The 15546-nt window shown below is 51.2% G+C and overlaps 1 protein-coding gene across 2 annotated transcripts; it reads left to right on the top strand.

The window, feature by feature from the left end:
- Positions 1 to 5115: 5115 nt before the first annotated feature.
- Spc24 (SPC24 component of NDC80 kinetochore complex) lies at positions 5116 to 8898 on the top strand. Of its 2 annotated transcripts, none has more exons than XM_021207951.1 (4): positions 5116 to 5300; positions 7222 to 7366; positions 7662 to 7766; positions 8709 to 8898. In XM_021207951.1, the coding sequence occupies exons 1-4, from the start codon at positions 5141 to 5143 to the stop codon at positions 8779 to 8781; spliced, it is 483 nt and encodes a 160-aa protein (XP_021063610.1). In that variant the 5' UTR covers positions 5116 to 5140; the 3' UTR covers positions 8782 to 8898. The 2 variants fall into 2 exon arrangements, with proteins under 2 accessions (XP_021063610.1, XP_029399510.1); XM_029543650.1 differs by lacking the exon at positions 8709 to 8898 and adding an exon at positions 7864 to 7951 and having other exon boundaries at positions 5141 to 5300.
- The last annotated feature ends 6648 nt before the right edge of the window (positions 8899 to 15546 follow it).

Raw genomic sequence — 15546 nt, 5'->3', positions numbered from 1 at the left:
GAGTGCATCACACACGTGTCTGGAAGTGAGAAGAGATTCTATTCCCCCTGGAACTAGCGTTATAGACATCTGTGGGCTGGAATTGAACCCAGGTCCTCTTCAAGAATAGACAAGGCTCTTAGCCCCTGAGCCACCTCTCCATCCTCACCCTCATCCGGTTAAGGTGGTGCCGAGGATGGACCCCAGGATTTGATGAGCTAGGCAAGTGCTCTGCCAGCTGAGCCACATCCCAGCCCTGCTGTAATTATCTGTTTTGTGTGGCGGCATGTCACGATGTGATGTGGAGCTCAGATGACAACCTCCCTCCCTCCGGAGTCAGTTCTCCACTTCCATGGGTGGGTCCCTGGAGTCTGAGCTCAGGTCAACCAACCTTGGTGATAAGTGCCTTTTCCCACAGAGCCATCTCACCAGGTCCACTGCCCCCTTTAAAACAAACAAACAAACACAGTGGCTGCTCTTCCAGAATATTCCCTGGGGTTCAATTCCCAGGACCCACCTGGTAGCTTGAAACTGCCTGTAACTCCAGCTGCCTTCTGACTTCTGGGTATGAGGCAGCCATGAATTGCACAGACATAAATCCAGGCAAACCATCCATGTCCGTAGACTTTTAAAATGTTTATGTGTATAAATGTTTTGTCTTTCTGTGTGTCTGTGCACCTCGTGCATGCCAGGTACCCATGAAGGCCAGAAGAGGGCATCAGATCCCCTGGAGTGAGAGTTACAGACAGTGGTGAGATGCCAACTCTGGTGGGTTCTAGGTCTTCCATAAGAATAAGTGCTTTTAACCACTAAGCCCATAACATTTTTTATGAATGAAAAAAATCCATATGTATATATAATTGTATAAAATCCACATATTATTAAATTGTCCATTTCATTTTTTTCTTTTGGTGCTAAGAGTGAGCAGCGCATAGGAGCTCACACAAGCTAGACATCAGCTCTGCCCTGAGACCCAGATCACTGGCACCATTTGAAGTACCTAGTTCAGTGGCATTTAGCTCATTCACTGTGTTGTGTAACCATCTCCAAAACTACTCAGCTTGCAAAATCAAAACTCTGTCCCCACTGAACACTAACCCCATCCCCCAGGCCCAGCCACTGATGCTAAGGCATCTAAAGACTGCCAATGAGTTCAGTTGTGTGTGTGTGTTTCTGTGTGTGTGCCTGTGTGTGTGCCTGTGTGTGTATCTGTGTCTCTGTATATATGTGTCTGTATGTCTGTGTCCATGTGTGTGTGTCCGTGTGTGTCCGTGTGTGTCTGTGTGTGTGTGTGTGTGTGTGTGTGTGTGTGTGTGTGAGAGAGAGAGAGAGAGAGAGAGAGAGAGAGAGAGAGAGAGAGAGAGAGAGCGCTCAGAGATTGACAGAGGTGTTTGCAGAGGTATTTACTTCAAGCATCTCTCTGCCTTCTATTTTGAGACCCAGTCTCCTGAGCAGGCAGCTCACTGTTGCTGTAAACTGAATGAGCAAACTGCCTGTCCCCCATCCCCTGGCACTTGGGGTACTGGTCTGTGTTTCTTGCCTGTTTGTTTGTTTGTTTGTTTGTTGAGACAGAGTCTCTCTGTGTAATCCTGGCTGCTCTAGAGCTGACACCTGTGAAGGTATTCTCCTGCTTTTGTTGTGCCCATTTGTGAACTGCAAAAGACCACCAAGGAGCCAAGTCTGATGCAATCGTGCTAGGGTCTTTTCATTCAAACTCAACCTTGGACCCACCACCAACCCTGATGCAGCAGGACAGGAGGGGGGAAGCCAAAGTGTGTGTATATCCGTGTGTGTCCGTGTCCGTGTCCGTGTGTGTGTGTGTGTGTGTGTGTGTGTGTGTGTGACCTCAGAGATTGACAGAGGTGTTTGCGCTAAGCAGACATTTATAGAGGCGAGCAAACAAGTAAGGGGGTTCTAGCCTGGCACACATCTGATTGGGGGGCTACTATGATATTTTGTTGCCCTTTAAATAATTGGCCGGGGCTGGGAGGCAAACCGTAAACTTTACTTCTGCTTTCTTCCTGAGTGGTGGGAGTGACGTTTGTACGTGCAGACTTGTTAGGCAGTAACCTGAAGTGAGTGCTTAGGTCAGGGTCTCTAAGATGGAGTCTGAACCCAATATGGAGTTGGTCTGGTCTCTCACCTTTACCCCACAAGAGCTGGGATTACAGGCATGCATTAACATGTCTGCTGTGCCTGGATTTGATATGGGGCTGGAGACTTGAACTTGGGTCCTCCTGCTTGCACACCATACACTCTATCCACTGAGCCACTTCCTTAGTCCTTGTACCAAAGCTATTGTCCCTTTAAGGTCCTTTTCTGTGTATATACTTTACCTGCATATGCAGTGTCCTTGGAGGTCAAAAGAGGGCATGGGATCCTTTGGAGCTGAAGTTACAAATGTTTGTGAACCACCCAACAAAGGGAGCTGGGACTTGAACCCCAGGCTTCCTGATTGAGCAAAAAGTGCTCTTAACCACTGAGACATCTCTCTGGCACTTTTTGTTCTCTTTGTTGGCTTACTAGTTTGGGTTTGGTTTTGTTTTGAGACAGGGTCTCCTATAGCTCGGGTTGTCTTCAACTCCATTCCTAGCTGAGGCTGATACCTCTGCCTGTACCGACGAGGACTGGGGTTACCAACAGCCCTGCACCTGATTTCACTCAGAGCCGGCGACTGAGCCCCGTGCTCCCTGCGGGCTAGGTAAGTGCTCCGCTGTTCCCCACACCTCAACCCTGCGTTTCTATTTGTGTTAAGGCACCTGCATTATCTCCACGTTGCAGCCTCAGCCCGTGCCAGCCCTTCTGTGTCCCCAGGATCAGCACTTTCCTTTCCAGGTCTTTTCAGGTGAGGTGGCGCGGCACACCCTTTGCTCTTAGATGGGAGGTGGGTGGCACTTTGGGCCAGGGGCACTTTTGTGTGATGGGTTCTCTTGCTCAATCCCAGTAGTTAACTCCTGACCCTAGCCTGCTGAGAAGAACGGGCTATCTTTAGCCCCAGGGTTTAGAAAGATCTGGTAGGAATGCGCCAGATCCTGGGCCAAGGTCACTGGCACAAGTTGCACATCGAAAAACTGAACCCTGGGTTCCCACCCCACCCACCCCCAACCCCCACGCCTGACTGTGTGCTAAGCAAGCATTCTCTTACTGACTTGCAAGGCTTGGCCTGACAGGGTCCACAGCTGGCAGGTGGAGATGGAGCTCAGGGGCCCAGCTCACATCCAGACAATCAGATTGCCAACTGCCCTCCCTGCCCGCCCCTCCACCATCACTTCCCAGTTTTCATTTCCTCTTGTTGTTGTCTGTTTGATGGTTTCATATTTTCAACAATCCTCTTTATTATGTGTGTGGGGGGGGAGGCAGTGTGCCACCGCAGGTGTGCGCAGGTCAGAGAATATTATGGGAGTGAGTGCCTGTGCCTGTCTGGGGTGTATTTTTTTATATTATTTATTTATTTTACGTATATGAATACACCATTGCTCTCTTCAGACATACCAGAAGAGGTCATTGGATCCCAGGCTGGCCTTGAACTCTGAAATCCTCCTGCCTCTGCCTCCCGAGTGCTGGGATTAAAGGCGTGCGATCCCATTACAGATGGTTGTGAGCTACCATGTGGTTACTGGGAATTGAACACAGAACCTCTGGAAGAGCAGTCAGTGCTCATAACCACTGAGCCATCTCTCCAGCCCTCGGGTGTAGGTATTTAAGGAGACAGGGTTCACTTTGAAGTTCAGGCTGGTCTGGAACTCACTCTGCACTCTGGAGTCCCATGAATGGCAATTCCTCTTCCTTAGGCTCACGATTCCGGAGCTGCCATGCCCAGCTTCGGGGCTCCCTGCTCTTGTTGCCCAGGCTGGTCTGGAATTTACCTCCATCCCCAAGCTCCCATCACCTGAGTGCTACATGCTAGATACATGCTAGACTCCTACTTAACGATTTTATTTTATTATTGTTTTTTTGTTTTTGTTTTTGTTTTTTTTTTTGAGACAAGGTCTCTATATAATCCTGGCTCTCCTGGAGCTGTATTTGTAGACCAGGTTGGTCTCAAACTCAGGGATCTGCCTGCCTCTGCCTTCCCAGAGCATTGGATGCTCTAGTAGAGGACCAGGGTTTGGTTCCCAGCACCACATGATGGCTCACAACCATCCATACCTAGCTCCAAGTGGTCAGATGCCCTTTTATTACCTCTGCTGGCACATACATACATGTAGGCAAAACGCTTACCTGTACACATTAAAGAGAAATAAGCCTAATATAGAGTTGTGAACGATTGTGGTGGCACATTCCTATAATCCAACCACTAGGAAGCAGAGGTAGAAGGATCTCTAAGTGCGAGACCAGCCTGGTCTACACAAAGAGCTCCAGGACAGCCAGGTCTGCAGTCTCAACATCTCACAGCTCACACATCCCATCCCCCACCCCAAGAAAAAAGAAACCCAATAAACCCCGGTTCTATGTATAATTAGTATATTCCTAAAGTAAACTTAAAAAACAAAACAAAACTCAAGCAAAAATAATAAACCGGGCTGGTGAGATGGCTCAGCAGGTAAGAGCACCCGTCTGCTCTTCCAAAGGTCCTGAGTTCAAATCCCAGCAACCACATGGTGGCTCACAACCATCCGTAACGAGATCTGGCGCCCTCTTCTGGAGTGTCTGAAGAAATAAATCTAAAATAATAACAATGATACTACTACTACTACTACTACTACTACTACTAATAATAATAATAATAATAATAATAATAATAATAATAATAATAATAATAATAAACCATCCGTTGCATTGCCCTTCAAGCAGCGACTGATAAACTGCAGACTTCTCTAGGGTCGCGCAGTTTTCCAGTCTACGCATGCGCAACAGACTGGTAATGCCCGGGGCTCTTCCCGGGTGCTCAGCCGGACGACTGACGCACGCGTACCAGGCCAATCGCAAACTGGCCACGCCCTCCCTACGATGATTGGTCCTCACACCTGAGTGACAGAAGAAACTTCGCACAGGTTCTCCACAAAATGACAGCGGCTTCCGAAGCGCTCTGTCCCCTCGCTGATTGAGTCCCGCAGGAGACGGACGTAGGAACGATCCAATGAGACTTCTGCGCTCTGGGGAGGGGGCGGGGCCGGTGGTGAGACGAATTTGCGCGGGTTCGGACGCGGCGTGATCAGTCATGGCGGCTTTCCGTGACATGGTGGAGGTGAGCAAATGCCTACTGAGCCTGCTGGGGACCAACCGCACCGAGGCGCAGCAGCGGCGGCTGCTCGGGCGCCACGAGCAGATGATGGAGCGGCTGCAGGAGATGCAGGACGGCGCCGACCAGCAGCTTCGGGGTGAGGGCCGGGCTCCTGCGCTCCAGCCCCGGGGGACTTCTGGGGGGGCGGAGCCGGCACTCCTGGGCCTCAGTTTCCCCATCTGACAGCGTCCAGATTAGTGTCAGAGCTCACAATGCGCGCCTCTACTCGGTCGACCTCCGTAGCTCAGGCGCCTTTGGAAGTCACGGTCCAGCCCCCGCCCCCAACCCCTGCTATCCGCTCTTGAGGGTCTTCCGAGGGAGAGCCGTCACACCCGAGCCTCGGTTTCTCCACCCGTGAAACCGTTGTCATGACAACGGTGTCATCTAGAGACTTAGACGTAATTAGATATAGGAGTTAGCCTGGCGTGAGCCTTTATTAACTTTATAAGACTCAGGCTTAAATCTAGCTCTGACTAGTACAGAACTCTGCAGCTGAGAAATTCAAAGAATCTTTCTTTCTTAAGTGCCGTGGTCACAGGTGTGAGCGTCTCCCATCTCAGTGTCCTTCCCTGTCAAAGGTTGGGAACATTTGTTTTTTTTTCGAGACAGGGTTTCTCTGTGTAGCCCTGGCTGTCCTGGAACTCACTTTGTAGACCAGGCTGGCCTCGAACTCCGAAATCCGCCTGCCTCTGCCTCCCAAGTGCTGGGATTAAAGGCGTGCGCCACCACGCCTGGCTGAGAGCACTCTTCTTGCAGAGAAATGACACACTTTTGGTCTCTATGGTCATCGGGCACACATATGCATACAGTTAAGAATAAAAAATTGACTGGACGGTGGTGGCGCACACATGTGACTGCAGGAGGCCTTGGGAGCAAGTAGTAATGAAGAAGTAAAAACCTGAGGGCTGGCAGGATGGTTCAGTGGGTAGAGACACTTCTGCCTACCTGACATCTTAAGTATGATTCCTGGGAGTCAGGTGGTAGAACTGACTCCTGCAGCTTGCCCTCTGACCTCCACACACAAACCTGATGTTTCTTCTTTGAATGAGTCATTGGCAGCTTGAACATGTGCTCTTAAAATCTGGGAAACCGAAGCAGGAGGATGCTAAGAATTCAAGGCTAACCTCAGTTACACAGAGTTTCTGGCCAGTATCAGCTACAGAGAAACCCTATGTCACCCTCACCCAGGTTCTGCCCCACACGCATTTCGAGGGCCGTTCTTGCGTAGGTACAATGCTTGCCTAGCATGTGTGAGGGAGGCTCTAGATTCAAATCCATTACCATAAAATAATTAAAATTAAGTAATTTGATGGTTATTTATACATTGTGACCTACTTCTGTAGAATAACTTGGGATGATAAGACAGAAGGATTCTTTGAGCCCAGGAGTTTGTGGCCAACCTGGACATCACAATGAGACCCTCATCCTATTATTCAACATCTTCCCCCCCCCAAAAAAAAACCATAAAGATTATAACAGAAGCTGGTGAGGGAGCTGCACACCAACCCTCCCAGCATTCAGAGATAGGAGGCCAACCTGAGCTACATTCGACTACTTCCCAAACAAAAGACACCAAGTGCTGCTTCAGTGGATAAAACGCCTGCCTAGCACACAGTCATGATTTCCACCCCCAGCACCACACAGGATGGGCATGGTGGACAACTTAGAGGCATCATTGCTGCCCCTCTACCAAGTGGGTCCCGGAAATGGAACTCAGTCCATCAGACTTGTTAGCATATCATCTGGCTGTTAGGATTTTTGTTGTGCTTTTAGCATAGAGTCTCTGAGTTTAACCTAAGCCAGAGTAGAACTCTGCATCCTCCTGCCTCTGCCTCCTGAGTAATGGATTACAGATACACACTGCCATTCTCAGTATTGCCTGTGTTCTGGCAGAGCAGGGACGAGGCCAAGAGGTGCTCAGATGGAGCAGAGCTCTGACTGGGTGGTGGCACGAGGCACCTTCAGAGTTCTGGACAGAAGACAGAATGAGAAGGGCACCTGCTTTTGTCCCATTGCAGAGACCCTGGCTGTGGAGGAGGAAGTGGCTCAGAGCCTTCTTGAACTGAAGGAATGTACGTGCCAGGGGAACACCGAGCTCCAGCAGCTGGAGGTGGAGCTCCAGAGGACCAGCAAGGAGGACACCTGTCTGCAGGCCAGGCTTCGATATCCTTCACTATGTCCGGTGGCCACTCAGTGCAGTGCCAGAGCCCCTGCCTAGAATCCTCTAGAGAGATGGGAGTGTGGCACAGTGGTAGAGCCCCTGCCTAGAATCCCCCACTGAGGGGCTGGGGTGTGCTCTGGTAGAGCCTGCCTAGCATGTGTCAGGACTTGGCTTTTGCCCCTAACACTGAAGGACAAAATTAGGAAGAAAATGCTTGATCACTTGGTGCTCTGGCCTGGTGGTAGTGAGATAGGTGACTGTCCTTCCTGTCTGAGCCTTGGCCTTAACTGACTGCACTCAGCTCATCACGGAGCTGCAGGAGCTCAGGGAGATGGAGGAAGAGCTCCAGCGACAGGAGACAGAAGTGGATGAGGACAACACCGTCACCATCCCCGCTGCAGTGTAGGTTCTGCAGGCTGGGCCTACAACCCTGCCCTGTGGCATGGTTGACACTGATGCAGTGCTAACTCTTCTCTCCTTTTCCTCTTGTTCTGGCTAGGTATGTGGCTCAGCTCTATCACCAAATTAGTAAAATAGAGTGGGATTATGAATGCGAGCCAGGGATGATCAAGGGCAGTATCCTTTGAGAAATCGATGTTGGGGTGGGAGGAAGCGCCTGGGGGAAATGGGTACGTCTTCACATACTGGACACAGCCAGGCGTGGTGGCACATCCCGCCCTAGCACTGTGAAGGCAGAGGCAGGTGGATCTCCCTGGAGTTTGAGGCTAGCCTTGTCAACTAACTAGAGTAAGTTTCAGGACAGCCAGGGCTACACAGAGAAACCCTGTGCCCAAGAGTACAAAGTGGGTTCTTGAAGAGATAGTGATACATCATGTTCATGGGTTGTCATTCCAAACGCAGACAGTGTCTCTATAGATGATGGGTAAAGGGAATACAGTTTATCTGTGCGCTACAATAGTATTCAGCTTTTTCGGGGGAGGGGGCGGGCGTCGTAGACAGAAGATAGAAATGTAGTAGATGGTTTGCTCAGCATGTGGGTAACCTGGAACCTACATGTTCTCCAGCCCAGCCGCAAACCCTTGGTGAACCTCCCGTTTCTGTCTCTCAAGTGCTGCGACTGTGGGTGTGCCGTCACACCCAGCAAATACAAAGCATGACCTGTCTAGTCACTGGTGGGAGAACAGCTACACGGTGTCATCTGAGTCCACAGGGACACTGGCATGTGTGCACTCACACACCCATAGAAATAAATACACATAGAAAGAAATGAGCCTGGTGTCATCGCAGCACTTGGGAAGCTGAGGCAGGAGGAGTCACCACAGTTCAAGGTTAGTGACCAGACCTGGGAGGACCAAGTGTACTTTCCTTTCATCTCGCCCTCAGTCCACTACGGCCCCGCGGTGGCCCAGCCCATCCACCTGGACAGTGCACAGCTCTCGCAGAAGTTCATCAGTGACTACCTCTGGAGTCTAGTGGACACCACGTGGTAGCCAGAGCCTTGACCTCAGGCCTCATAGAGTTGGGGTTGAGGGAGCCAAGGCGGGGATCACTCTCAGATTAAATGTCTATATGTAAGCGAGTTCATTGATTTATCTACTTGCTTTGACAGGGTCTCACGGAGTCCAGGCTGGCCTGCAACTTCTTTATTACTTGAAATTACATTTTAAAAAATCATTACTTTTACTGTATGAATGTTTTGTCTGCATGTATGTCTGTTAGCTATGTGTTCCAGTAGAGGTCAGAGGAGGGCCGCAGATCCCCTGAAACTGGAGTTATGGGTGGTTGTGAGCTGCCGTGTCGGTTCTGGGAATCGAACCAGTGTTCTCTGGAAGAGCAGCCAGTGCTCTTAATTGTTGAGCTGTCTCTCCATCCCCTTAATTACAATTTTAAAAAGTATATGCAGCATGGTGTGTGTGTGTGTGTGTGTGTGTGTGTGTGTGTGTGTGTGTGTCTGTCTGTCTGTCTGTCTGTCTGTAACAGCTTGCTGAGTTGGCTCTCCTGTGAGGGTAGGTACATGAGTATGCTTGGTGCCTGAGGAGGCCAGCGTTGTCAGATTCTCTGGAACTGAAGCTACAGGTGGTTGTGAGCCGCCTCATAGGTACTGGGAACCGAACTCTTAAGAGCAGCCAGTGTGGCCGGGCGTGGTGGTGCACGCCTTTAATCCCAGCACTTGGGAGGCAGAGGCAGGCGGAGTTCGAGGCAGGCAGAGTTCTGGCCTACAGAGTGAGTTCCAGGACAGCCAGGGCTACACAGAGAAACCCTGTCTCAGAAAAAAAAAAAAAAAAAAAAAAAAAAAGAGCAGCCAGTGCTCTTAACAGCTGCGGCACCTCCAGCCCCCCACACTTGATTTTTTTGAGGCAGGGTTTGAACTCCAAGCATTTGCTTTCTCCCGCTCCCCAGCATTTGACCCAGGTTTTGGGGTTTGATCTCAGGTCCTCTTGCTTCGACTGTAAGCAGTTGGCTAGCAGCCACCTCAGCCCACTCTCCCCCTTTTTATGAGGTCCTGATACCAAGCTCGTCCCTGAAAATTCTCAGGTTGTGCCCAAATGCTGAGTCACATCCAGAGCAGATCACTCCACCTCACCTAGTGACAGCTGTATGATGTCTTAGCTTTTGGGGACACCATCCCTGACCTCACTGGATTCCAGTAGTGTCCTGACAACAGGAAGTGTCTGAGCCATGCCTGAGTATCCCTGGGGAAGGTCACATACAGCCAACATCTGCAGGACAAGCATTAGTCCACGTTGCCTGCTGAGTCAGTGCTGTGGACTTGTGTTTTCATACCAGTGTGAGACAGTGCAGGATAGAGAACTCACCCAGCCCAGGCTTCCTTTCCTCTGGTTGTACATGCTGACCTGCAGACCTGGTGCCTGGTAGAGAACATAGCCATGGAGTTCAAAGCTGCCAAAGAGCCAAGCTGGAGGGCTAGGGAGGTGGGTCATGGGTAAGGTTCTTGCCATCAAGTCTGATGGCCTGAGGCCTCGCAGGACCCATATTTGTCCTCTCCCAAACCACCTGCTCTTCCAGGGATCTGGGTTCAGTTTTCACCATCCACAGTTAAATGTCTTTAGCTCTAGTTCAGAAGGTTGGATGCCATCTGACTTCATCGTGCGCCAGGCACACACAGTGTGCAGACATATGCAAGCAAACCACTCATAAAATACACAAATCTTACCAGAAAAACCAGCAGAGCAGCAGGATCCAACAACGAGGCTTTGCTCTGGGAGAAGGGCAAGTGCCCAGCTGCTTGAACTCCTGACCTTCTGGTAGCAGGAGGGCCTTGCTCCCTTCACTGGAGGAGCACCGGGGGCTGACTCCAGGGTCCAGTGAGTGAAGACTGTGGCCCAGCGCCCTGGAGAGCCCCCAGCTCTGCATGCCTAGGATCTGAGTTACTGCCCAGCACTGGCTGGCCGCCCGGGACATCTTGGGGCCGGACCACAGCCTCCTGCCCAAATCCCTACCCACAGCCTGACTTGCTCCTTCTAAGAGAACCAGCCAGGAGGAGGAGCAGTCCCGAGTCTGATTTACAGATGAGGTAAACTGAGGGCAGATCCATCTGCCCATTTCCCTTAAGTTCCAAGATATTTTTTTTTTAAGATCTATTTATTTATTATATGTAAGTACACTGTAGCTGTCTTCAGACACTCCAGAAGAGGGCATCAGATCTTGTTACGGGTGGTTGTGAGCCACCATGTGGTTGCTGGGATTTGAACTCAGGACCTTCAGAAGAACAGTTGGTGCTGTTAACCTCTGAGCCATCTCACCAGCCCCGTCCCAAGACATTATATGAAGTCCAGGGGTTGACCCATTCACCTGTGTTCTACTGCCACCAATCCCTGAGGCACACAGTGTCTTCCTCTGAGGTGTCACCAGACAGTGGTAAGAGCACCCAGCAGTTGGCCAACCCCTTTCTCCAGTCTCTCTCCCTCTCTGTCGGGTTAGCTGCCCTTAGAGCTGTCTCCTCGAGGCAGGCTCCTTGAGCAGGAGGAGCCAGGCAGCCAGATCTGAAGGCTGTCTCATGACTCAAGGGCTGGGCTGGAGAGATGGCTCAGTGGTTAAGAGAGGTCCTGAGTTCAAATCCCAGCAGCCACATGGTGGCTCACTACCATCTGTCATGGGATCTGATGCCCTCTTCTGGTGTGTCTGAAGACAGCTACAGTGTACTCATAAAAGTAAATCTTTAAAAAAAAAGCTGGGCTGGTGCGGGGGACAGAGGATCAGTAATGGGCATGACTACACTTGGACTCTAGCTGTGACTTCTGTTGTTGGGGCCACTCTCACCTGGGTCTCAGGACCTCCTAATAGAGCCCTTTTTATTGTGTGTCTGTATAGAGAGACACAGTATGTAGGGAGGTAAGCACAGGCCATGGGGTGCATGCGTGCTTGTGGAGAGGTAAGCGATCAGTTTTCTCACCTTTACAAGGATTACCAGATCAAACTCAGATCACCAGTCTAGGAAGACAAGAGCCCTTACCGACCCTCTGAGCCACAACCCAGCCCAGGCCCCTGCTGGCTCAATGTCCTGCCTGGTGGTTCTGTAGCAGCCATACTTGCTGGAGCTATGGAAGTCTGCCTGGCTGCACATCATCTGGAAAATGAAAATAAACCCGGGCTGGAGCTGTGTCTCACATTTCCCACCTGGTAGGTGTTTGTTAATCTCCTGCTAGGAAGGAGATCAGCACACCTGGCAATAAGGAAGTGACAGGGTAAAGTGCTGGGGGGTGGAGTGGGGGCTCTAAAGGGCCTCAGGAGGGAGGGGACAAGGCTGGGAGGGTAGAGATGGTGACACAGAATAATGCATCTAAGCTGGGAGAAAGCTAAGGACTGCCACCAAGCAACCTCAGAAGGCACCTTGATCAATCTGGGCCTGCAGTCCACAGTATAGGGGGAAGATTTTTCAGACAGCCAGTGAGTGGCTCAGCTGAGTAAGAGACTGATCTAATTAAGCTCCAAGCTTCTCCCACACACTCCCCAGACGCCAGGCCAAAGGGAGGGTCAAGGCAAGGACAGAGCTCCTCTAGGGCAGGAAGCAGTTGCCAGTAGGGGTGTCAGACAAGACACAGGAAATCTAGGGAGACTTTCCCCAGGCTGGCTGAGTAGGGATGATGTTCCTGAGAACTGAGTCTCAGAAAACCACAGTGGGAGCTGGAGCTGGGGAATGCTGGCTGCCTAGCAGAGCACCCCTCCCGCTGCCTCCCCCCTGCCTGCTGGGGCTCCAAGCTGGCTCACCACACACAGCTGTGGGCTCAGACACTGAGTTGGAAGGGACCACAGCCTGGGGGGCTGGTGGTCAGCGGGGAACAGCAGTTCCTGTGTCAGAAATCAGCTGCTGCCTGCCATTCTTGTCCTGGGCAGTCCTGAGTCCACAGAGACAAGGTAGGCAAGCCCGCCATCATTTGCCCACCCTGGGTCAGATGGGTACTGCACACATGGGTACTGTACACATCCAGGTCTTTCACTGATTGCCATTCTGAGCCCAGAGAACTGCAGGCAAAGAAGACAGGAAAGCAGAGAAAGGGACCCAAGTGCCATCTGTCCCCCTTGTTAGGCAGGCACTGTACAGTGAGTTAAACACCAGCCCTCCAGTGCCTGTTGGTAAGTAAAGTGTTGGGTTTTAAGACACAGTCATCGGCCCCAGGTTGGTCTGAAACTCACTATGTAGGGGAGGATGACCTTGAACTCCCTATGTCCCTGCCTCCACCTCCCCAGTGGTAGGGTAACCGGTATGGCTGAGCACACTTGGCTTTTCGGGGCCTTGAAAATAAAAGCTGAAGCCAAGAATCAGAAACTCTCACCAATGGGTGGCGGTACTCGACTTTAATCCCACACTCTGGAGGCAGAGGCAGGCAGATCTCAAGTTCGAGGCCAGCCTGGTCTACAGAGGGAGTTCTACAACAGCCGGGGCGACTCAGAGAAACCCTGTCTTGGGAAGAAGAAAAGGTCAGCCCATCATGTTCCACACATGGTGTCCTGTGGGAACCCCACACCTGCTCTCCAGTCTGTTAACTCCCAGGTGTGGAAGCTCCACCATGCCGTTAGCCACACATGCCAGCAACATGACTCAGTGAGGCAGTCCTTGAAGGCCTGTGCAGCCGGAGGCCTTCCAGCCCGCTTCTCGGCTTTCTCTCTCAGAGGCAGTTTGGTTTGGCTCTTGCCCCAAACAAAGGGCAGAAGGAAGGTTGGATGTGCCACCCTGTGGATTCAGAGGAGATGGCAGGCCCGGGCAGAGGTTCCACCACAGTCAGGCAGAAGGTGGGATTACTGGGCTAAGCGAGGCCCTGAAGTGCACAGGGGCACACAGAAAACTACAGTAGAGCCAGGGTCTGAGGGAGACAGGTTGCTTCTCTAGTGAGTCTCCATTGCTGTTTCATTTCCCGAGACTCTTTCCCTGAGTTTTTCTTTTCGTTTTTCCTTTTTTTTTTTTTTTTTGGGGGGGGGGGGGGTGCAGGGAAGGGTTCGAGACAGGGTTTCTCTGTGTAGCCCTGGCTGTCCTGGAACTCACTCTGTAGACCAGGCTGGCCTCGAACTCAGAAANAGACAGGGTTTCTCTGTGTAGCCCTGGCTGTCCTGGAACTCACTCTGTAGACCAGGCTGGCCTCGAACTCAGAAATCCGCCTGCCTCTACCTCCCAAGTGTGGGATTAAAGGCATGCGCCACCACACCCGGCTAAAAATCTTTTCTTTTAAAACATTTAATTTCAGCCTGGCATGGTGGCCAATAATCTCAGCACTCAGGAGGCAGAAGCTGGCAGACCTTGTAATTTCTAGACTTCACACGGGTGAGGAACACACAGCTCTGTAAACGACCCCTCACCCACACTCTGAGGAACCACAGACAGAACTCCACTGGGTCACCAAAAAAGAAACTAGATATGAGAGTGAAGGGAGGACAGGTTGGGAAGGGGGAGGGGCTAGGGGAAGTTAGAGTGTGGTGTGTGTGTGTCTTTGGGGGGCTGGAGCGATGGTTCAGCGGATAAGAGCACTGACTGCTCTTCCAGAGGTCCTGACTTCAAATTCCAGCAACCCCATGGTGGCTCACAACCATCTGTAACGAGATCTGGCGCCCTCTTCTGGAGTGTCTGAAGACAGCTACAGTGTACTTACATATAATAAATAAATACATCTTTAAAAAAAAAATCTTTAAAAAAAAAAAAGATTTGCCCTTCGGTTAGTGTGGGATGGGATCCCTCGTGGACGGGATGTATGAGACAGAGAATAATGCCTCTGTCCTAATAGAGACGGCCGGTGAGAGACAGACACACATCTCAACACTAACACTGGGAAGCAGAGGCAGGTGAGTTAGTTAGTCTGGGTTTTCTCTTCGGAGGAAATAAGCCAGCTCAAGCCCAATTCTAGTTTATAATGACAGCTTTGTTGGATGCTGTTCTGAGGCAGGCTCACTGATGTCCCAGGACGGGGGCAGGGAAGTCGCTCTGCAGGCAGAAAGGCAGTGGTTGGGGCAGAGGAAGAAAGTGCACAAGGAGGAGACGGAACCAAAAGGACTAGATCACATAGTAGAGCCTTGGTGAAGCTGGGTGTGGTGGCGCACGCCTTTAATCCCAGCACTCGGGAGGCAGAGGCAGGTGGATTTCTGATTTCGAGGCCAGCCTGGTCTACAAAGAGAAACCCTGAAAAAAAAAAAAAAAAAAAAAAAAAAGCCTTGGGGAGAGGAAGCCCTGGGCTGCAGGGGCTGGAACACTCAGGGTAGACTGTGGGGTACCTACCTTGCCCTGTAACAGGTCCGACTGCAGGACCCTGGGAGAACCTGGAGGCCAGGTCTGCTTTGGTGTGTACAATAGGCACTTCAGCTGCTGTCCTGGGTCTGAAACCCAACATGGGCTACTTTGTGAGATCCTGGCTCCAAGCTACCAAAAACATGCAACTCAAACAGAAGGCACAGCAGCACTGGCGAAATGATGGGCTTGGCAGCTAAGGACACTCACTTTGCCACTAGGGGCATGGCGCACACCCCAGCACCAGCAAGATGCAAGATGGGATTCTCTGAAAACTTGGGTTTTTTTGTTTGTTTGTTCTCAAGACAGGGTTTCTCTGTGTAGCCCTGGCTGTCCTGGAACTCACTCTGTAGACCAGGCTGGCCTCGAACTCAGAAATCCGCCTGCCTCTGCCTCCTGAGTGCTGGGATTAAAAGTGTGTGCCACCACGCCAGCTTCTCTGAACACTTGTAACCCTGACTCTGAGCAGAGCAGAGACAGGCTGGACCC

The sequence above is a fragment of the Mus pahari genome, chromosome 10 (genome assembly GCF_900095145.1).
Source record: "Mus pahari chromosome 10, PAHARI_EIJ_v1.1, whole genome shotgun sequence".
NCBI lineage: Eukaryota > Metazoa > Chordata > Mammalia > Rodentia > Muridae > Mus > Mus pahari.
Note: the sequence above shows the minus strand (reverse complement) of the source record. Positions and strands in the feature narration are given on the sequence as shown.